This window comes from Aethalodelphis obliquidens, unplaced genomic scaffold (assembly GCF_003676395.1).
Source record: "Aethalodelphis obliquidens isolate GAN/ISIS:26980383/991018 unplaced genomic scaffold, ASM367639v1 scaffold28, whole genome shotgun sequence".
NCBI lineage: Eukaryota > Metazoa > Chordata > Mammalia > Artiodactyla > Delphinidae > Aethalodelphis > Aethalodelphis obliquidens.
The window spans coordinates 2,133,419-2,155,308 of record NW_020837972.1 but is presented as its reverse complement, the minus strand read 5'-3'; the positions used below and the strand labels follow the sequence as shown (position 1 = coordinate 2,155,308).

Here is a 21,890-nt window from a genome sequence, read left to right as displayed (position 1 = left end):
GACACAGGGAGATAGAATTAGACTGAGGAGAAGGCCAGTAGAGCTTCTGAGAGCAGGGAGGGTCTTTGGAGCTCTTCTAGGCCAAGCCCTGAGAGCAGGGTTTCACTTCTACTTGTTCCACAAAATGGGCTCCCGTGACCAGAAGCATTTAGGAGGTCTCTGCTTGGACCAGCCCTCCCCACACCCCTCTACTCCAACACGCTGCATTAGGCTCTATGGGAGAGATTTCTCAGACTGCCATCACGGGTGCCAAATGGAAAACGTCTCAAGGGGCTGGGCTAAAGTGACCAGCTGTCCCAGATCCCCTAGCCTCCAGGAGACCCATTTAAGGAGAGTCAGATCAGTGATCAAGGAACCTCTCCAGAGGCAAAGAATGGGAGGGATGAAGTGCCAGGACACAGGGGTCTGAATGACCCTTGGGAATTTGAAGATAAGGGCACATGGACAGCTGAATCATGATATCTGCCAAAACGTCCAATAGGCAGAGCCCCTGCCCCAAAGCTCCACAAAGTGAGAGCTAAGTCTACCAGGGCCACCACCAGCTTGGGCTGCCACACTGTCTTAGCTAATGCTGCAGGAGACCCCTGACGATGATGGGCTAATTTCACCTGCAGCAACTCAGAGGCCCACGGGAGATTACAGATGAGAAGGAGCCCAACCAAATCTGTACCGTGGGTACCTTGGGGGCTCCAGTTGTGACCCTCAGGCCTTCCTGGACCATGAGCAGCTGGCAGATTCTGCTGGAATCAGACTGGTTTCCTGGTTTGAGCTTCCTTTCCTTTCCTCCTTCCCCCCGCCAAGGACAGAGTCTCAGAGCCTCACCTCCACCTTGATGGCGCAACGGCCAATGGCTCGCACAGCCTTCCGTACAAAGTCCACATCCACCTCTGTAGCGTACTCTTTCAACTCCGCCAACACCTGTGGCCCAAAGATGCAGTTGGGGGGATCTGGCAGGGCAACCTCCTGGAACACCCCTGGGCTGTGGGTATGCACACACCCCTAGAAAGGTGGGATTCTGCCTCCTGTTCGAAGTAGAAGTTCCAAGGGAGGGAGAGAGCTGTCACAGGTGCCCCAAGAGGAAAACAGGAAGGACTAGTTGGCAGGGATGGACAATCCTTAGTTTGGTTGATCTAGCTAACATATCCACCTAACTACCACTTCAATGGATGTGAAGTAATAACAGAGAGAACAAATTCTTTAATCACAAAAATATCAGTTAACATTCATTTGTGGAGAGCTTGCTCACAGAGCCCGGTGCGCTGGGCACCACCCTCTGCTGACCTGGGCGATGTTGGCCTGGGAGGCCAGGCGGATCATGATGTCCAGCTTCTCCAGCTTCACGTAGATGGGGTCATTGTACTTCACAAAGAACACCTTCATCTCGTGCTTCAGGATCTCAGGCCTGGTGGTGGGCAAGTTGCCCGAAGAGCAAAGAGCAAGTCACAGGCCCTGTGAGAAAACCCTTCCATGTTTGCTGGGACATTTCTGGGGTCGGACATGGAAACTGACATCCATGAAAGTAGTCGCCCCCATGGCTGCACGCTCCTGGGCACAGGACCTGCCAACCAAGGTTCTGACCGGCCCCTGTGTGTCCAAGCACATTCCAGGAAGGGAAGAGGGAATATGAGCAAGAAACAGTTCACATTCAAGAGGCCACAGGCATCAGGCAACAGGCTTGGGAGTCAGGCCTCAGTTCCAATCCTAGCTGGTGACCTCAGGCCCGTTTCCTCACTCACGAAATAGGAAGCGTTCTGTGTCAGAAGCATTACCTTTGCAGGCCCGAGTTGCCAGTCTTAGAAAGGACTGGCATCTGGGAATTCAGCTTTTGGGAGTGCTCTCACCATTCCCTAAATGATAAAGGTGGTTAACTGTGCCTTGACTGTTTGTATAAACAACATGGTTTTTGCTGAACACCTGCTTTCCTTCTAGGAGCCTGGAATTTTGGTAGGTGTCAGGCAGAGGGTGCCTTTATGACTCGTCCCCCCCAAAAAAAACCCAGGGTGCTAAGTCTCAAACAGGCATCCCTGGGCAGAAACATTACACACATGCTGCTGCACTGTCGCTGGGGGAGGAACATGCTCTGTGTGACCCCCCATGGGAAGCCTGCACTAGGATTCCTCCAGACTCCACCTGTCTTTCTCCCTCATGATCCAGCTGTGCAGCCCTACGAGGTCGATGATAAACCTCAGCTATGAAAACAATGATATGCTGTCTCCTGTGAGTCCTTCTAGTGAATCTCTAAGTGTGTGTGTGTGTGGGGGGGTGGTCCTGGGGATCCCGGCACAGAGACCTACATAACAGGGCTGTTGTGAGAGGTAGATGCAAAGCATCTAGCATGATCCGTATCTGCCTCAGAGAAGGCACTTGCTAGGCAGGAACTGTCACCAGTGTCATTGCTCCTCCCTCACCGGCACCACCCACCTCATTTTTCTTAGCTGAGGAAAACTGAGGGGGGAGGGGCCTGCCCTAGGTCACACATCTAGTGCTAATAAGGGTGGGAGCAAGATGAGAGTCACCTCCCCTACCTGACTCCTACTCCCGCACCCTTCCCAGAAAAGAGAGCAGGAACAAAAAGGAATGAGGACAGATGGTGAAGAGGCGAGAAGACCCAGCAAAGAGAAAGGAGGGACCCTGCCCAGGATGGTCCTCAGTGCTGCTGAGCAGGCTGCGGGGAGGTCCTGGCAAAGCGAGGCAGGATCCTGAGCTGGGCGGCAGAAGTTGTGATTTCTGCCATCAGGACTCGGCACAAGCTACCCAACAGCATGTTGGGTCTGGGCCTGGTAGTGCCTCAGCAACAGGGTCAACTTCTTAGGAGGTTTGCCTTGTTAAATATAGCACAGGGAGCCCCTCCTGCTGATTGGGATCCACAGGTCACGACACCTCACTAAACCCCACACTGCAACTGTGAATCCCTAGTCTCATCCCTTTGTTCAGGCACTCAGAAAGCTTGCCCCAATTTACCTCCCAAACCTTCGCAAATGTCTGAATTCCACTGATTTTTCTGGGCCCCCATGTGTGTACTAAGAACCAGACTGAAGCTATAAAGACAGGGAGCATGTGTGGTCTTCCACACATGCTCCCTGTCCACAAGAGGCCCTTGTTCTGCTTTTGAGTTAGTTGCTGATCCAGCCATTTGACCAAAGAGGCTGGAAGTAGAACTGCAGAGTCTGGCCCCACTCCATGGAGCTGCCCGGCACCCTTACTGGATTGGTCCTTGTTTCTTAGCCCAACCCACCCCGTTGTCAGGTACCTTTCCTTAAGCAGTGGCTCACTACTGTGGTCATTCCTACTGGGTGGACTGAAACTGGCTGCTCAGCATTCTGAGTGGCCCTGAGGCTAATGCAAAATCCATGGTGCCTCATCTTGGAGTCCTCCAGCCTCTAGAGCTATGGACTCTTACCGAGGAAAAATGAGTGTGCACACACGTACACGATCTTACAGCCTGTTTCAGGAAGGCTGTGTGGACTGTGGACCATCCACTCTCCAAGGTTAAGAAGTGCACGCTAGCTTTTATCCAGCATGCTACCTGGTTAGGCTAAGCCGAGGTTTCCCAACCTCAGCACTACAGACTTTTTGGTATGGATAGTTCTATGGGGGGGCAGAGCTGTCCTGTGTACTGTAGGATGTTGAGCAGCATCCCTGGCTTCCACCCACTAGATGACAGTAGCAGCCCCCACTGTGACAACCAAAAATGTCTCCGGACATTGTCAAATGTCCCCTGTGGGACAAAGATGCCGATGGCTCAGAACCCCTGGGTTAAGCTGTTGAGACATCCTGCACGGTGACAGGTCACTTTCCCTTCAGAGCCCCTGTTCCCAGCAGGAGATCCCCCCGCCAGGGCACACACTACCCATATGTGGTGGTCCCAGTACCTTTTCTGCACGATGAGGTTGATGTTTCGCAGGGCCACGTACTGCAGCTCCGGTTCGGCCGACAGCAGTGTGACCAGGGGCGGGGCCAGCTTCTTGAGCAGCGTGCCATAGTAGTCCAGGTCCTTGGACAACATCTCCATGAACTTCATCAGCACCTTCACAGCAGACAACACTACAGCGGAGTTGGCGTGGGAGAGCCTGGGGGTGACCCGCTCACAGATGCTGCGGTCCATTCCGAGGGGGACAAATAGGAGAGACAAGCAAGGGGAAACACCCTGTTTTTAGTTATCAAGATAGCTTGTCTTCTGTAGGAGGAAGACCTAGCTCCTGGTTCTGTTTCCTGCTAACTGACCCCAAGCAGCTTAAAACCACTCTGAACCTCAAGTTTCCTCATCTAAAAAAATGGAGATGATGATGCCAACTTCACACGGTTGCTGGTGGCTTAAATGAGGCAATGCATGTACAGCACTGAGCACAGTGCCTGGCAGTCAGTAAACACTGGATGAATGTCAACTCACGCCCTTCTGTTGTGAGGGCATTCAAAAGGGGCAGGAGGGCTTCCCTGGTGGCGCAGAGGTTCAGAGTCCGCCTGCCGATGCAGGGGACATGGGTTCGTGCCCCGGTCTGGGAGTATCCCGCGTGCCGCGGAGCGGCAGGGCCCATGAGCCACGGCCGCTGAGCCTGCGCGTCCGGAGCCTGTGCTCCGCAACGGGAGTAGGCCACAACAGTGAGAGACCCGCGTACCGCAAGAAACAAAAACAAAAAAAAAGGGGCAGGATACCATGTTGGTTAGGACCAAGAGTCAGGGGAGACCCAGCTGGGTGACCTAGGTGATTTCTTCCACCTCCCTAAGTCAGAGTTTCCCTACCTGTAAAACGGGGACAGTGATGGGGCTGCCTTCACAGAGTTTCTTTAAAGATTATCTAACGCGTAGGAAGCACCCAGCAGAGTCCCAGGCACCCAGTAAGAATTCAACGAGTGGTGGCTCTCATGCTGTCCACCTCTTTCCTCAGCCCGCAGTGACCAAGATCTCTCTGTCAGCTCCCAGGTCAGGCCCTGGCTTCTGTTCTGTGCCCTCAGTGAGCAGTGCGCTGACTGCCTGAAGCAACACCACTGTCAACCTGCTGGCTCTGTGTCTGAGGATGGTCTGTGGGGCAAGGCCTGGAAAGAAGCCCCCCGGAGGCCTGGGGCCAGCTCATGGTTGGAGCCTCCCACCCCAGGGCCTGGCGAGGCTGACAAGCAAGGGCAGCCTCCTACCTCTGGGCCTCCCGGTCGTCCTTGGGTGTGTAGTTGGCCAGGCAGTCCAGGATGAAGATCTGGCCCCACTCGGTGCACTCGTTCAGGGCTGTCAGCAGCTTGTTAATGGACTGTGGGTTCAGATCGAGCAGGTTGCTGCTGGGGTGAGATTCGGCGATCTCCGAGAGGGCAGCCACTGCGTTTGCCACCACCTGGTTGAGAGGGTAGAAGGGACAGAGTCTGGGATGCTGCTCTCAGGCCAGGGAGGTAGTGAGGCTAATGATGTTGGCCAGTCAGAGCTCAAACATCCTGAAAGGAATATGACCTGAAGGGCAGGGTCTGGAGCACCGAGACCCACTCCAAGCACGCACCCTACTGACTCCTCTGTAAGCTGAAACTAAAGTCAGTGCACCTGACAATAAAGAAAAACACAAAACAAGAAAGATCTAGCTCCAAGTTCCTGCAACAGATAGTGCTCCCTGCTACCTAACACGGAGTCCTGCTCTACCAGCTACAGCAGCTCACTGTGGGAGCTGACAACTGTGCTTCTCAGAGCTAGAAGGTTCCTCCTGCAGAGCCCCTCAGGGGCTGGAGCACAGAGGGGTTGCCAGGTGAAGCTCTGGGGCTGCAACCCATTTCCGCCAGAGCAGCTGTTTTTATGTGTTTTCCGCGTGGTTTTCAACTTTCCCGTAATCAAGCAATGCTCCCACGGTCATCGTTGTACTGGCCACTCGGCACCCGCATGGGATCAGTGTTTCAGAGGGACACAGAATGACACGTCTGGGCTGGGTGGGTTGTATACTTCATTTTAAACATGGCCCTACCGAACTGTTCTCCAAACTGCTGCCATCACCAGCCGTGAGGAGACCAGCTCCCCTCCCAGCTGCTTTCTGGTCCCCTGTCCTCCAGGCTACACTACTTCAAGGGTGATTCTCTACAACCCTGCAAAGAAGTGAGGAAAGGGTGAAGTACCTCACATTCAGAGCTCTCTGACAGTCTTGGTGAGAGGACGGTGACAATGACAGTGACTGGAAGGGGAAGGAGGGTACTAGTCTTGGGTGCACACCCACTGTGTGCCAGGCTATGCCAGGCACATTACCTTAACGGCTTAAGCCTCCCAACACCCCCGGCAGTCATGCAGAATTAGATCCATCTTACTAATGAAGAAAAGAGGACTCTGGAAGGTTAGGTAGGATGCCTGAGGTCACACAGCTCCTTAAAGAGGGCTGTGCAGAGAAGGGAATCCAGGTCTAGCTCACTCCAAAGATGGCGCCCAAACCACTGCGGGTAGGAAAACAGCTAGCCCACCCCGCAGGGCTCTGACTTCCAAGAACTGGGGCTGCCTGGTGGAGGGTCAAGCAGAGGTCTTCCCAAGCAACCCTGGAGGTGGTGGAGGTGGCAGGGTGGGTGGCAGAGACTTACCATGGGGTTAGAGTCAGAGATGAGGTCTTTAAGGGTATCCAGGAAGCCCTGGTCCTCTACCAGCTGGGCATTGATGTCGTGGAGCTTGGCCACGCACACGGCCGCCGTCTTGCGCACATATGGGTCCTCGTCCTTCAGGCACTTCCGGAGTGGCTCGCATAGGTACTCTGTGATCTTGTCAACGCGGATGCAGCCCATGGTCCGCACAGCCAGGGCCCGGATCAGGGGGTTGGGGTCCTCACAGTCCTGAGGGAAACCAGCCATTGGCCGAGGGCAGGGGCGAGCTGAGCAACATTAGACAGCTGCTGTGGGATCTCCCACCGACTGCGGCCAACAGCACCAAAAGTAAGTGCCGTGTGTTTAGCACGTAGCATCTGTCAGATACCAAGCTTTGTACTGTTCCCTCTGATCCTCACAGCAGACACACAATACTGTTCCCATTTCACAGGTGAGGGAGCTAAGGCCCTCAGGAAGGTCAGGAGCTCACCCGGTCACAGAGCAGAGCCACAATTCAAGCCGCGTCCACCCAGCACCACAACCCTCAATCTTCCCACTGGGCCACAGAACCCTCATTCGCCCCCACCTAAGCATCGACAGGGCTGGGGAGCTAAGGTTTTAAAGGTGCACAGAGCTGACGACGCAAGTCCCTGTTTCTCCTCAATCTGGAGGACAGAACATGCAGAAAGGAGCGAAGTCTAGAAGGGCAATACGGAAGCCCTCAGACACATGCTGCATCCTCAGCTGGCAAATGACACAGGGCCATGGCTCACCCCAGGGCACACGGGGATAGAAAGGCCTGGGGCGACCTCACATGGAATGAGTTAGCAGGGTCTGTAGCATCAGATTTTCTGGAGACAACGGGAGCCCTCTGCTGGAGGAAGAGGCCCCCAGGCTGGAAGTCAGACGGCCTGGAAAGGATCCTCCGTGTTTCTACCCAGGGCTGTAGCGCCCCACCCCGGGAGACTGAGGGGAGATGGAGCAGTGAGCACCCAGCCCCACACCAAGCTTCTACTTACCTTCACAAAGGTGTTGACGGCCATGATGGCCATGTCGGGCTGACTCTTGGCATAGTTCATCAAGTACAGGTATACCAGCTTTTTCAGCTCCAGGTTGTCCGTCTGCATACAGTTCACCACGTCGGGGAAGAGGGCACTGGCAGGTCAAAGTAGCGTCAATGTGGGAAAGGTGAAAAAAAGAAGAGGAAGACTTTTCAGGCAGCTAATGGGGGCTGGGGAGGAGGGTGAGTGGGAAGGAGGGAAGGAAAACATAACAGGACTTCTTAGTAAAAGGCAGGGCAACAGCTCCATTAACGTGAACATCGTTGGTAGAAATGGAATTCCAAAGGGTGATTTTAAAACCAAAGAAGTCCTCTGTTCTTTACACAGGGTTCAAACATGAGCTCTAGAGCCCATCTGACCTGGCTCAAACCCAGCTCTGCCTCTTGCTGGCTGAATCAAGTTGGGAAAATTCTTTTATCCCCAGTTTCAGTTTCCTCATTTGCAAGAAAGATATAACAAAACCCCATTTCACAGGGCCCTTGTGATAATTGAAAGAGACAACATACTTAAGGTATCTAGTCCTTGACATCTAGGAGGTGCTACAGAAATGAAAACGATTGTTTTTCCTTCTCTGATACTTGACATGGCCACTTATATTGGGCTGCTGGTTGCAGAGGGCTTAGGGGAGCAGGGGTAGGCTGGGCTGCAGTCACTACAAGGCACCCACTAAGAACCAGCCCATGTGTACAGAGCACGCGCTACACACCAGGCTTGGTGCTAGGGGCTTTACATAATGATCTTGTTTAACAGCCCTGAGAAGTCAGTGGATTATCCCCACTTTATGGAAGACAATACTGAGGTTCACAAATATCAAACAACTGCCTAAGGCACCAGGTCTGAGTCACAGCCCATGCTCAAGACCACTGTTATACTGGGCAGAACCCTTCCCAACATGGTACCCCACAGTCCCGGGGTCACAGGCCCCTTGACATGTGAAATATGGTTAGTGGTCAATTTTCTGTCTCTGGAATTATCTATCACCCCCCTTCTCAATTTTCGTGATTTTATGGGCGAGGACCCAGTAACACAGACTTAAGAGGTCAAAGTGAATTTCCTGAGCCCCGACAGGCAGGAGAGTCCAGTCAGTGCTGAAGCTGATGCATCACCTTGGAAGATGACGAACCAGGAAAGGGGGGAGCTGAGAGGCCTGACTTGCTCTTTTGGGCCCGTCACATCAGCAAAACAAGCTCATTTGAGATGACAGGGGTGCCTCCTCTGTGACAGGGGTGTTCTAGTTGAAGGAAAGCAGCTTTGTCCTGGGAAGAATCTGTCTTGGAAGGAGGCCCAGTTTTCCAGCAGACACCTGATTCCTTTGCCACTGTGTCCTCAGCAGGTTTCTCTGCAGAACTGTTTCTACTGTGCGCTGTCAGGAGGCCCCTTGATGAGCATGGCAATGGGACAGGGAAATCCATGGAGAAGTCCGGAGCTGTGGGTTCCTGCTGAGGGATCCAGATGGGGAGCTGCTCCACGTCAGCACCCAGGCCTATGAGGCACAGGACTGGGCACCAAAAGGGCCCAAAGGAGAGGGAATGGGGGAAAGCACCTTGGGTCTGGATTTCAGAAGGGTTGAGCATGAGTCCAGTTCCTCCATTAACCACGTGACCATGGGGCAGTCATCGTTTCTGGTTTCTTTGGCAGGAAAAATATCCTTACCTACAGTATGGGAATTGCTAGGAAAATATTTAAAAGCGTTTTGCTGACTCTCAAACACTGTGCAAGTGTTAAGTTGTCACAGAACCCAGCTCCTGTCCTTGGGGACTCAACAATGTGGTGGGCAGGTAAGCACAAGTATACATAAGAAGAGGACAGTCTACAATTAGTGCCAGGCGACAGGAACACAGCAAATGCTGCGTGTTCAGGGTAGTCAGCCGGCATGATGAGGGAGGCAGCAGTGTAAATGGACAAGGGGAAGGGACGTTCCAGGCTGGGGAGATGTGTGAGCAAAGGAGTGGCCACAATTCTACATGTGATGTGCTCTGGCAACAGATGCACACCAGGGGATGCAAACTGACAACAAATTTAACAAGCCCAACATGCAGGTGTGTTTTACTTGCACAGTGTTTATTTGTTTGTTTAGTATTATCTGGCAATTTTTTTTTTTTTTTTTTTGCCGCACCACATGGCTTGTGGGATCTTAGTTCCCCGACCAGGGATTGAACCTGGGGCTACAGCAGTGAAAGCGCCAAGTCTTAACCATTGGACTGCCAGGGAATTCCCTCATCTGGCAATCTAAAATAAGGAGATTTAAAATGAAAAATCCAGATTCCCCGTTCTTTTTAAAGACCTGGTCCCACTGGGGTCATTTTCCCCAGCAGGCAGCATCCTCTGGAGTTCCTGACAGGGCTCACAGCACATCCACTGCATTGCCTGTTCCCTTTTCGACCTAGCCCACTTCACTTGCTCCATTACTGCCTGACCCCATCAACATCTGAGCACATGACCCCTCTGCAAACAAAACCTTCTATTTGGAAAGATCTGCGAAGGGAGCTACACCAGGGGAGACATGGGTCCCTAGGGATATCTTAAAGGAGGGATCGAACTGGACCCAAGCTCAAAAGCTTCCCTCTGTCAGCTGCCTCCAGCTGCCAGCCAGCCTACCCCTGCACACCTGACATCTTTGCCCACGGTCATGGACGCAATCACTTTCTTCACCGCCTCCTTCTTCTTCTCCTTCTTGTCACTGTTCAGTTCTGCCTTCAGTTCGAAGATCTCCCCTAAAAAAGGAGGCAGCATGAGTGATCCATTTCCACTCTGCCAAGGGGCGCTTCCCAGTCCCCAACTTCCAAAAGAATGGGAGGGAGGCAGGGAAGACACTCTGTGCTGCCCGCTGAAGGCAGCTTCAGGCCCTGGCCCTGGGTGGGCAGGCAGAAACAACTGAATTATCAGGAAGGAAGGTTGGAGATCACGTCAGATCGAGGGGAGAGGAGCCATGGAAGCTACAGAGGTTCTGAGGGAGACAAAAAATTTGCTGCCAAGTCCTGCTCAGCCAGATGGCTAAAAACATGCCGAGGGAAGCAAAGCTCTCCTCAGCCACCCACACCCAAAGCCCTCAAAGCAGTGTGGGATGGAACCTGGGGACTTAAGGTTTGAGGGAAAAGGGCAGGATTTGCTCAGGCTTTTCCTGTTTTCCTAGCGCTTCGAGTTAAAAGAGCTCACTCAGGGTTTCACTTCCTGATCCACAAGTGGTTGCTCGGCTCTGAAAATGGGAATTCAGCTGTCCCACGAGGGCTCTAGCATTTAATAAACTGTTCTTAAGAACTTGATGATCTGGAAAAAGCAAACAAGGAAGTAGGACTCTTCAGGGCCCTGCCATGGAGAGGTAGTCAGGGGCCTGATAACCCCAATAACAGGTTAAGAGGGCAGATGCTGGAGTGAGACAGACCTCCTGCCCTTAAACCAGCTGCAGCCAGCCTTTCCTGAGCCTTTCTCTAAGCCAGGCACCTCCCTAACTTCTTCCCACAACTTTTCTCATTGCATCCTCACAACAACTCCACACTTGCCCGCATTTTGCAGATGAGCAAATGGAGGCCAGAAGAGGTTCAGGAACTTGCCCAAGGACACAGCCATGAGGAGGAAGGCTAAGATTCAAAACCAGGTCTGCCAGCTCCAAAGCCCATGTGCTCTGGCCGACCCAGGACATTCACCCTGCTTCTCTGAAACCATTTCCTTGTCTGTACTCTCTGCCTTGCCTGGGGCCTTGACTCTTCTCATGTAACAGATGCAAAACGCTCAGCTCAGTGCCTGGCACTCAGTGGCCTGCATTAAACGTGGTCACTATTATTACTAATTTACCACGTGAACCTCTGTCTTGGTTCCCTCTTTTGTAGGAGAGTCCCGGGCTTCCCTCTCAAGTTACTTGGGTTGGGGGTGAAGCAGAAACTATCATGTGGGGGGAAGTGCTAGGAGAAGTTCTAGATGGATTTACAGTGAAAAAAAGAAAACTAACAGGGTTTTTTTGTTGTTCTTTTTTGTTGTTGTTGTTTGTTTTGTTCTTTTTTAAAAAATTTTTTTAATGACTGAACAATGTGGTGTTCAGCAAAGACTTGAGATGAGAGACAGTAAGCAGGTTAATTAAGAACAATCATGCAGCACAGCCCGGGCAAGGCCACATTGAGGATATTGCTCAACAGAGCCAGAAGGAATCTGCAGACCTTGCAGTTCAAATCCAAGGCTCTGGAGAGCTGAAGGAACACACGCTCTTCTCCTCCAAGGGACTAAGGGGGCTGTGTCCCTGCTATGAGATCCAACAGACCATGTGACTGACCCTGGGCCTTGCTGCTGGGCTGCCCCTGCTTTGTTTGAGGTGTTTGGCCAGATTCAGTACAACTGGCAGTCAACTGATGGATCTAGGCCCGAGTCACCTTGGCCCCAAGAAGGCTAGTGAGGTGATCCCGGGATCTGCCTGCTTCAGAAATGCCTCCTTCCTATAATGTGCCCCAAATCCAACCAGTTACCAAGCCTACCTCCTCAATCACATACGAGGCATCCAATTCTATCCCCAACACCCCTGCCTTCCTCCCCAGCTCAGGCAGCATCATCTCTCATGCGAACTGTGGTTCTGCTCTCCCTGCCTCTCCACAGCCTCACCCACTTCGATCCTTGATTAGAATCTGCCTCTGACCTCCCCCTGCCTAAAACCATCAATGATGTCAAATTTGGTCCCAGATATTTCTCTAGACATTCTCCTCAAAAGAAAACCCATAAAAAAAACCCCACTACTGACACCTCAGTTTACTCGGCACTGTTCACCCACTTTGACCTGGCTCGCCAGGCACCACAAACCTCTCCAACCTTTCTTCCATCACACTCTTCAGTAACTTGTGCCTAGGCTTTCCTTTCCCTGATGGACCTGGGACAGCACTCACTCCACCCCATTTTATCTGTCTAGCTCCACCCCAACCCTCCCACGGGCCCCGCCCCTCCCTTATCACAGCACCCACTGCCCTTTAGAGTGATCACTACTTAATAAACTGTCCTCTCAGGCTTCCCTGGTGGCGCACTGGATAAGAATCTGCCTGCCAATGCAGGGGACACAGGTTTGATCCCTGGTCCGGGAAGATCCCACAGGCCGCGGAACAACTAAGCCCGTGCGCCACAACTACTGAGCCTGCGCTCTAGAGTCCGCTCGTCACAACTACTGAAGCCCATGCGCCTAGAGCCCATGCTCCACAACAAGAGAAACCACCACAATGAGAAGCCCGCACACCACAACGAAGAGGAGTCCCTGCTCGCCACAACTAGAGAAAGCCTGCGTGCAGCAACGAAGGCCCAACACAGCCAAAAATAAATAAATAAAAAATTTTTTTAATTAAAATAAATAGATAAATAAATAAATAAACTGTCCTCTCTGCCCAAGGGCAAGCAAAGCCAGGTCAGAGACTCCATTTGTCTCCTCCACTGCACATGGAAGAGACACAGGAAAACTGGCTGGACTGAGAAATGAACCACCTGATGAGGGGACTGCAGGTCCTGGCTCAGCTGACGCAACAACAAACTCTCCTCATCTGGTCAGCAGGCGAGTGTTAATCTCACTTGGAGGGAAGGAAGGAGGAAGGAAGGGCCAGCCAGAAAGATTGCTTACAGGGTTAAAGCACATTTGTCAGCCACTACAACCAACTCCATTTCCCGAAAAGCAAAGTCAACTGTAATACCCAAACAATACAAGACTAGCTTAGCAAATTTTGATGCAGCAACTCAACAGACTGAGTCTTCAGAACTGTGGGGAAACATTTATGATAATGCTAGATGAAAAACAGGATATAAACTCTGACTTCAACCACGTAAAACATGTGCCCAACGATAAGGACCAAACATGCACAGATACCACTGTGCAGTTGCTGACAGGATTGTGTGCTTTCTTTCCTCTGGGCGGTGGGGCGTCATTTTTCACAATTTAAAGCCATAGGGAACAAAAGAGGGCTTTTTTCTATACGTGGAGCTAATGCTTTTTCCTTCTGGAATTCTGAAAGTAGTCATACTTCTTACACCATCCGCAGTTCAAATTTCCGGATCCACAAGGTTCAAAATGCTCTCAGTGATTCTTGCCACTTGCTTCCAGGCCTCCACACACCCTCAACCCCCCACTACCACAGGGAGCAAGCAGAAGGGTCGGGCAAGGAAAGAAGAGGATAAGACCCCACAATGGGGATGTCCCTGCTGGCGCAGTGGTTAAGAATCCGCCTGCCAATGCAGGGGACACGGGTTTGAGCCCTGGTCCAGGAAGATCCCACATGCCACAGAGCAGCTAAGCCCGTGCACCACAACTACTGAGCCTGCATTCTAGAGCCGGCGAGCCACAACTACTGAGCCCGCGTGCCATGACTACTGAAGCCCACACGCCTAGAGCCTGTGCTCTGCAACAAGAGAAGCCACTGCAATGAGAAGCCCGTGCACTGCAATGAAAAGTAGCCCCCACCTGCTGCAACTAGAGAAAGCCCGTGTGCAGCAATGAATACCAAAGGCAGCCAAAAAAAAAAAAAAAAAAACAAAAGACCCCACAATGAAACAAACAGTACCTTTCTTGGTTGTGGTGAAATATTTTGAGTCCGTCATTTTGGTCCCTTATCTGTGGCCAGACTCTGCAAGACAGAAAAGAGGTAACTTGCCCTTGTGTTCCATTCTTCATTTCACAAGAGGGGAGAGGGATCCAGTGCATGCCTGATGAGGGGAGATAGCTTCTCATCTCTTTACTGGGCAAATGAACTGTTAGATAATGGCTGATTAGATTTTGGAGGGTAATTCCGAAGGATCTATCAAATTTTAAAATGTGCGTATTCTTTGACCCAGGGATTTTACTTCTAGGAATCTCTCCCACAGAAATATCTGCACGGGATAAAAGGGTTTTATATCCTGCAGCACTGTCCATAACAATATACCACTGGAAATAACTTAAATGTCCATCGGTAGGGAATGGCTCAATACTTTGGAAGAGTCCACAGATTAAAAAGCACTGAACAATCATGGTTACAGCAGCCCCTCTGTGGTGCTCACTCTGCCCAGCACTAAGTGCTTCTCACATGTGAACTCACTGAAGCCTCATCACAGCCTCATGGAAGTACTATCGCTATCATTGCCTATATAGTCAAAGGAGCTTGGAAAACGCCAAGGTTAAAAAGCTAGAGAGATTTCTTCTCTACCCAACTTTTCCAAGCTTCTCTAAACAGTGATAGGCACTATTCATCTCTAGAGAGGGCTAGAAACTACACACTGCAGACTCTACAGCACTCCCCAAATCTGACTGGTCAGTTTTCTCAAAGCACCTCTCAGGACACCTCCTAGGGTAAAACTCACACTGTGAAGTACTGGTCTAAGGCAACAGGGCAAAGAAAGTACCAAGGCCCTCTCATTCATTCAACAATTTGCTGAGCATTTACGATGTAACTTCAGTAGTTATTCTTGGTCAACAGATGAGAGATATAAGAAGCTACACAGGAGCCAAGTACCCTGGATGCATGGCAGAGGCTTCAGGGGTTGTTCTAACATTTATTAAGAAGCTATCATTTACTGAACCCCTATTAAAGCTTTACAAACATTATCTCATTTAATTCTACCAATAAAGTAATTGCTTTTACCCCCTTTTTAGATGAGGAAACTGAGGCTCAGGGATGTTAAGTAACTTGCCCAAGGTCACATGGCTTGTAAATGGCTGGACTGGGAGACAATTTCAGGTCCATCTGAGCTCAGGACCTGTGCTCTATAGAGGAGGGAATTCTGCTTCCCCATCTGAGAGAAAGGACAGAACCCTGAGAGTGGCTTAAGGACTCAGTCCAAAAAGCCATGAGACTTTCAACTTCCAGTCCTACCTATAGTTTCACATGGTACATAAAACCACACAACCCAAAGAACAGACATTTGCATGGAGAAAACTCACTCACTTGGTCCCTTCTGTTGCCTCTATAGAAGAGACTCAAACATGTAAACCATTAATATCTTCTTTCAATTCATTGCTATCAGTAGGGGGAGATTAAGGTTACTCTTGCGATGGATGTGAGGAGTCAAGGAACATCTCAAAAGTCTCTGGAGGGACTTCCCTGGTGGCGCAGTGGTTAAGAATCCACCTGCCAACGCAGGGGACATGGGTTCAAACCCTGGTCCGGGAAGATCCCACATGCCGCGGAGCAACTAAACCAGTGCACCACTACTACTGAGCCTGAGCTATAGAGCCCATTGGTCACAACTAATGAAGCCCGTGCGCCTAGAGCCCATGCTCCACAAGAAAAGCCACAGCAATGAGAAGCCCATGCACTGCAACAAAGAGTAGCCCCCCCTCTGCACCTAGAGAAAGCCCATACGCAGCAACGAAGACCCAACACAGCCAAAAATAAATAAATAAAATAAATAAATTTATTTTATAAAAAATCTCTGGAAACAATGGCAACACAGCTCCCCTGCAGCCCAACTGTATTTTTCCAGTTTAAGCCTGTATTTATGGCAGGATGGCAACAGGGCTGTTTCCCAACTGAGACACCTGCCCATAGGTTTTGTTTCAGTAACCAACAGGGAACCGATAAGTACTGCCTCAGGGCTGCCTTAAAGCCTTTGTGGATCCCATTAGGATAAAGGAATAAAGGCTTCACTGACAAAAGTATAAAGAAAAAGACACAATTCCACATTCCTTTTGCTTTGTCAGGTTGAAAAGGGATGATGGCACTTTTCTGTGGGAGCTGTGGGAAAGACCAGAAGAGACCCGTGTCTGCTGATGCTAGTGCCACTGCGGGGCCACTAACTGCCAGTCTCAGCAGCGGGAGTCAGGGCTGCAAACAGATCCACAAAGGCAAGGACCCAAGTCGGCCTGGTCCACAGCTGCATCCATCCTCCACACAAGCGTGGCCAGGGTTCAGTCAATAGTTGTTCAAAGAAATGAAAAGTAGCCACTGAAAAGCCCAGGAACCCTCAGCCTGCTCTCCGACAGCTGTGAGGTAACTATATAAGCATTTGTTTCCTACCAGAGTTTACATACATTAAAAATAATTTCATTTTGAGCACAGAGAAAGCCATTTTCTCAGAGAAACCTCACCAACCTAGAGGTTCTTTGTGGAGCTCTGAGAATGAGCAGGTAAAGAAGGCAATGGCACGTCTGTCACACAATAAAAGGCTGTATGGCTTCAGAAGTCACAGGCCTGAGAGCATAACCAGAGGTATCCAGAATAGGAGAGTACCTTGGGTTTCCCAAGGTTAAATTTAGTTGAAGAAGAGGGATCAATGAAGGCAAGAGGGGCTAAAAATCACAGGCCAAAAAATCACAGAAAGTAACGTACAAACCCCTCCAACGTTAAATCTAGAAGGAAATCAAAGTGAACAAAGCAAAAACTACCTTAGATGTCCAACTTCAGCGCTGCCCAGAAATTCTTCCTTCTCTGGTAGAGGAGGGTGTCACAGGTGTTCCCCTCGTCTGCAGGCACAACACAACATCCAAGGGCCCTGAATTCCCAGAACACAGCCTGGCAGATCTGTGTTGGATGCAACCACCCAGATGGAGAAAGGGTGGGAAAATTTCTCTTTGGGGGATTAAAAAAAGCAAGAGAGCTGCAGGGTCAGCTAGTGAAGCCACCACAGCTGCTGATGCCCCTACAGCTGGAGCTTTTGATGACACTCTTCCTTTTACAGGTGCTAAGCAACTACTCACAAACTTAAACCGCCATCCCATGTGACGGCTGGCGCTGGTGGCCTCTTTCCTCCGCAGTATCTATTTCGCATATCCCTCTGCAGAGGGCCCAGTGGGACTGCTGATGCAGAAATTGTATCCCTCTGAAGTTGTTTCACATACAGGAAATTAAGGTAGAGGAGGAAGGAGAAGATGGAGAGAAATGAAAATGCTTTTGCAAAGCCACCCCAGAGCACCGATGAAAAAACCTCACCTCACCATGAAAGATCACCAGCACCATGTGGATCTACTGAGGGTGGCTACCTCCGCATGTTCTTTCACCGCAGTTGCCTAGGGTATCAGCGCAAGAGAGATTTTTCATTCTCTCTGCAGGAATGGAAAAAACCCTACAGTTCAGTCAGACTTTGAGCTCAGACTTGCAGATGCCACAGGAAAGACTGGTGCTTTTCTTGGCCCTGCTCTCAGCCGTTGCTATGCATTGTATCCCTGCTAATGGAGGCCACAGGGGCCAAGACTCTGACCATGTACATGAGCCACAATTGAAAGCAAGCAGACAATTTAGGCAAGAAAAAGCTTAGGGTTTGGATTCCATCTTTGGAAGTGGCAGAGCGCATTAAAAAAAGCAATAATTGGAGGGAATTTTTGTTTCAGAAGCTGCTCTGGCCAATGTGATGAGTCACTTCTGCTAAGGATACAGCATTCTATGCTGGGATACCCCTCAGTTTCAGTATTTACAGGCCAAGGAATGCCTGAAGGGGATGGCACTGTCCAAATTCAAAGCAGGGCACACCTGGGACCAGTTTGTCTTTGGAGGAGACACTGCTGCTGTCCCCACCTCTGTCCTCCCTCCCCACATCCATTCTCAGTAGATGACTCTGATGCCACAATCCCAGGGCCAGTTCCTGTTAATCTCACTTTTTTCTTGGTTTTAAATCCTATTGACAAGGGCTGCTTCCCTTGTCACTAGGTGTAAAGAAATGAACTGAGTAATAAGGCCTGAAACAGAGTAGTTTTCTCCTACGTTTTCTAGAATTATAAAGAAGTCCTTGGTGAGAATCACTGACGTACTGGCCAGGGACAAAGATGTAATTTAAGAGTGGAAAAATGAGGCCCTAGGAAGAAAAGGAAAGGAAAAAAACTCACAAAAAATATTGTCAGCTAAAGACTGAATTTTAGCAACTGGAGTTAGGGTTGGGTTTAAGAAAAAAAGTCCTCAACACTTTTAAAATTTTTGCGTCATCACAAATCTAAATGTAATTTTATGACCAGGAGATTAAAAATATCTTTCTGTGTTTTAAGCTAACAAAATGAATTTAAATCTATTAAAAAACACATTAAGGGACTTCCCTGGTGGTCCAGTGGTTAAGACTCCATGCTTCCAGTGCAGAAGGCATGGGTTAGATCCCTGGCTGGGGAACTAGGATCCCGCATGCCGCATAGCGCCACAAAAAAAAAAAAAAAATTTTTTTTTGAGAAAATATTGAGGGACTTCCCTGGTGGCGCAGTGGTTAGGAATATGCCTGCCAATGAAGGGGACATGGGTTCGATCCCTGGTCCAGGAGGATCCCACATGCTGCAGAGAAACTGAGCCTGTGCGCCACAACTACTGAGCTGGCGCTCTAGAGCCCGTGCACCACAACTACTGAGCCCACATGCCACAACTACTGAGGCCCGTGTGCCTGGAGCCCGTGCTCCGCAATGGGAGAGGCCACCGCAGTGAGAGGCCTGTGCACAGCAACGAGGAGTGGCCCTTGCTTGCCGCAACTGGAGAAAGCCCGCACGCAGCAACGAAGACCCAACACAACCAAGATCAATAAATTAATTAATTAATTTTTTAAAAAAGAAAATATTGAATATATTTCAACTTTTCTCCAAGGTCTCAAACTTGCTAATAATAATTAACTGAAGAATACTGAGCTGAGGTTACAGTTTACTTCATCTCTACAATTCAACTTCATCTCTTAAAAATGGGGAACTCAGGGACTTCCCTGGTGGCGCAGTGGTTAAGAATCCACCTGCCAACGCAGGGGGCAAGGGTTTGAGCCCTGGTCCAGGAAGATCCCACATGCCGCGGAGCAACTAAGCCCGTGCGCCACAACTACTGAGCCTGCACTCTAGAGCCCGCGAGCCGCAAATACTGAAGCCCGTGCGCCTAGAGTCCGTGCTCCACAACAAGAGAAGCCACTGCAATAAGAAACCCTCGCACCGCAATGAAGAGTAGCCCCAGCCCGCCACAACTAGAGAAAGCCCATGCACAGCAACGAAGATCCAAAGCAGCCAAAGATAAATAAAAAAATAAATCAAAAAAAAAATGGGGAATTTACCACTGACGGGATAATGTGAGAATGAAAGACACTGACAACTGCAAACATAAACATCGTAAATATGAAATTCTAGAATAAGCAGAAGAGGCAAAATTAACCTATAGTGACAGAAGTCTGATCAGTGGATGCTTCTAGGTGGGAAGGACTGATTTATGCGTGGGTGAAAGAACTCTAGGGGTGACGGAAATGATCTGTATTTTGATGCAGATACTGGCCAAACTGTACACGTAAGAGCTGAGCATTTCACTTGGTGTAAATTAAACAAACATTAATTATTTTAAAAAAATAACAAAGTAGAACCCAATGCTGGAGAAGAAAAATAGAGCACTGTATAATCCAAAGGAAATAAAGCCTTTCTGAGTATGACATAAAATCAAGAAGTCTTAAAAGACCTATGAATTCAATTATATAAAAATCAAGTTTTCCTGCATGGCCAAAACCAATAAAAACCAAATGGCGTACAAAACAAAAGAAACACACACACAAAAAATGTTGCATCACATCACAAAAGCTTATTTTCCTTAATACATAAAAAGTGACTACAAAGAGAATGGCGAAGGATGTGACCCATTCATAGAAAATGAAATACAACGATTTAGGCTTACTTGTAAGAGAAATGGAAATTACAATGAAATACCATCCATCAGCTATTGGATTGGTAAAGGCCCAGAAATCTGCTAACACTCCTTGTTGGTGTTGATGTGGGGAAATAGATACCCTCATACGATGCTAGTGAGAGTCTAAATTGCTACAACCTCTATAGTAATTTGGCAACAGCAGCTACCAAAATTGCAAAGGTACTTACCCACTGACCTAGTAATTCTGCTTCCAGGAGTTTCTTCTATATGTATAAAACTATGTAGATACAGTTACTCATGTGGCATCCTTTATAATAGCAAAACACTGTAAACACCTTAAATGTCCTCCCACAGAGGACTGACTGGTTTAAAAAAGAAACGAAATTGAGCTATTTGTAATGAAGTGGATAGACCTAGAGTCTATCATACAGAGTGAAGTAAGTCAGAAAGAGAAAGACAAATACCGTATGCTAACACATATATATGGAATTTAAGAAAAAAAATGTCATGAAGAACCTAGGGGTAAGACAGGAATAAAGACACAGACCTACTGGAGAACGGACTTGAGGATATGGGGAGGGGGAAGGGTGAGCTCTGACAAGGCGAGAGAGAGGCATGGACATATATACACTAACAAACGTAAGGTAGATAGCTAGTGGGAAGCAGCCGCATAACACAGGGATATCAGTTCAGTGCTTTGTGACCGCCTGGAGGGGTGGGATAGGGAGGGTGGGAGGGAGGGAGACGCAAGAGGGAAGAGATATGGGAACATATGTATATGTATAACTGATTCACTTTGTCATAAAGCAGAAACTAACACACCATTGTAAAGCAATTATACCCCAATAAAGATGTTAAAAAAAAAAATTACGGCACTACATACAGACATGGGGAATACTGTGCAATCATGAAAAAGAATGAGGCAGTTCTACATGTACTTGTATGTAACACTCTCTAAGATATTAAGTGAAAAAAAGCAAGATGAAAAACTATATGTAGTATACTACCATTTCTATTAAAAATTAAAATATTAATAAAACATAAATACCAAGTGTTTGCAAATGCATGGACTATCCTTGAAAGGGTAAATAAGAAAAGTGGACAGTGGTTGCCTCAAGAAAGGAAGCTGGATTACCAATGGTTGGGGTAAGAGACTGACCCTTCATCGTTTACCTTTGTCTATCTTGGGAATTTTATATCCTATGCATGTATCATCTCTTTTAAACATAATGCAGTTTAGAAAACAATGGTGCATCTAATTCAAAACACTATCCCCACCCCCGGGCTCCTCCTTCAGTCTTTGCTCAAACACCATTGCCCCAGAGGACCCCTCTCCAGACCCAGAGGGGCAGAAGCCTCCTTGACATTTGAGTCAATCATACTGTGGACTTCTCCATAGCCCTCCTCACAACTCTAATTTAGGATCTTTCCTGTTTAATGCTGTCAACCCAGTGACTGGCACAATGTCTGACATATTCCAGGAGTTCACCAAATGTTTGCTGACAAAATGAAAGGACAGGTTCCCAGAGAAGCTAGAAAACCAAGGGCCCATAATAGATCAAAACAATAGGACTCCCTGATGAGTGCCAGACAGCGACAACTGGGCAAACCGGGAACATGAGGCTTTGCAGCTAACTTTCCACAAACATGGCACGGCTGATCCAATGCCAAGATGGCTGCCAGGAATTCTAGCTTTGCTACCAACAGCTGTGTGACCCTGGGCAAATACCCCCCATCTCTGGGCCTTCCTTTCTCCAATTGTCAAACAAGAGAATTCAACCACATCAATGGCTTTT

At 49.2% G+C, this 21,890-nt stretch overlaps 1 protein-coding gene across 5 annotated transcripts in view; it reads right to left on the bottom strand.

Moving 5' to 3' along the window:
- The window catches only part of AP1B1 (adaptor related protein complex 1 subunit beta 1), a 53,276-nt gene that overhangs the window by 19,181 nt on the left and 12,205 nt on the right, over positions 1 to 21,890 (bottom strand). For 3 of the 5 annotated variants that reach the window (XM_027124367.1, XM_027124370.1, XM_027124372.1), the window contains exons 2-9: positions 14,104 to 14,166; positions 10,197 to 10,302; positions 7,547 to 7,682; positions 6,531 to 6,776; positions 5,130 to 5,320; positions 3,873 to 4,094; positions 1,282 to 1,402; positions 823 to 918 (exon numbers count right to left, since the gene is read on the bottom strand). In XM_027124367.1, the coding sequence (XP_026980168.1) occupies positions 823 to 918; positions 1,282 to 1,402; positions 3,873 to 4,094; positions 5,130 to 5,320; positions 6,531 to 6,776; positions 7,547 to 7,682; positions 10,197 to 10,302; positions 14,104 to 14,140 (1,155 nt within the window). In that variant the 5' untranslated portion in view covers positions 14,141 to 14,166. Of the gene's footprint in view, positions 1 to 822; positions 919 to 1,281; positions 1,403 to 3,872; positions 4,095 to 5,129; positions 5,321 to 6,530; positions 6,777 to 7,546; positions 7,683 to 10,196; positions 10,303 to 14,103; positions 14,167 to 16,901; positions 16,980 to 17,213; positions 17,336 to 17,445; positions 17,523 to 21,890 lie in introns of all 5 variants that reach the window. The other 2 variants (XM_027124368.1, XM_027124369.1) reach the window with 2 other exon arrangements.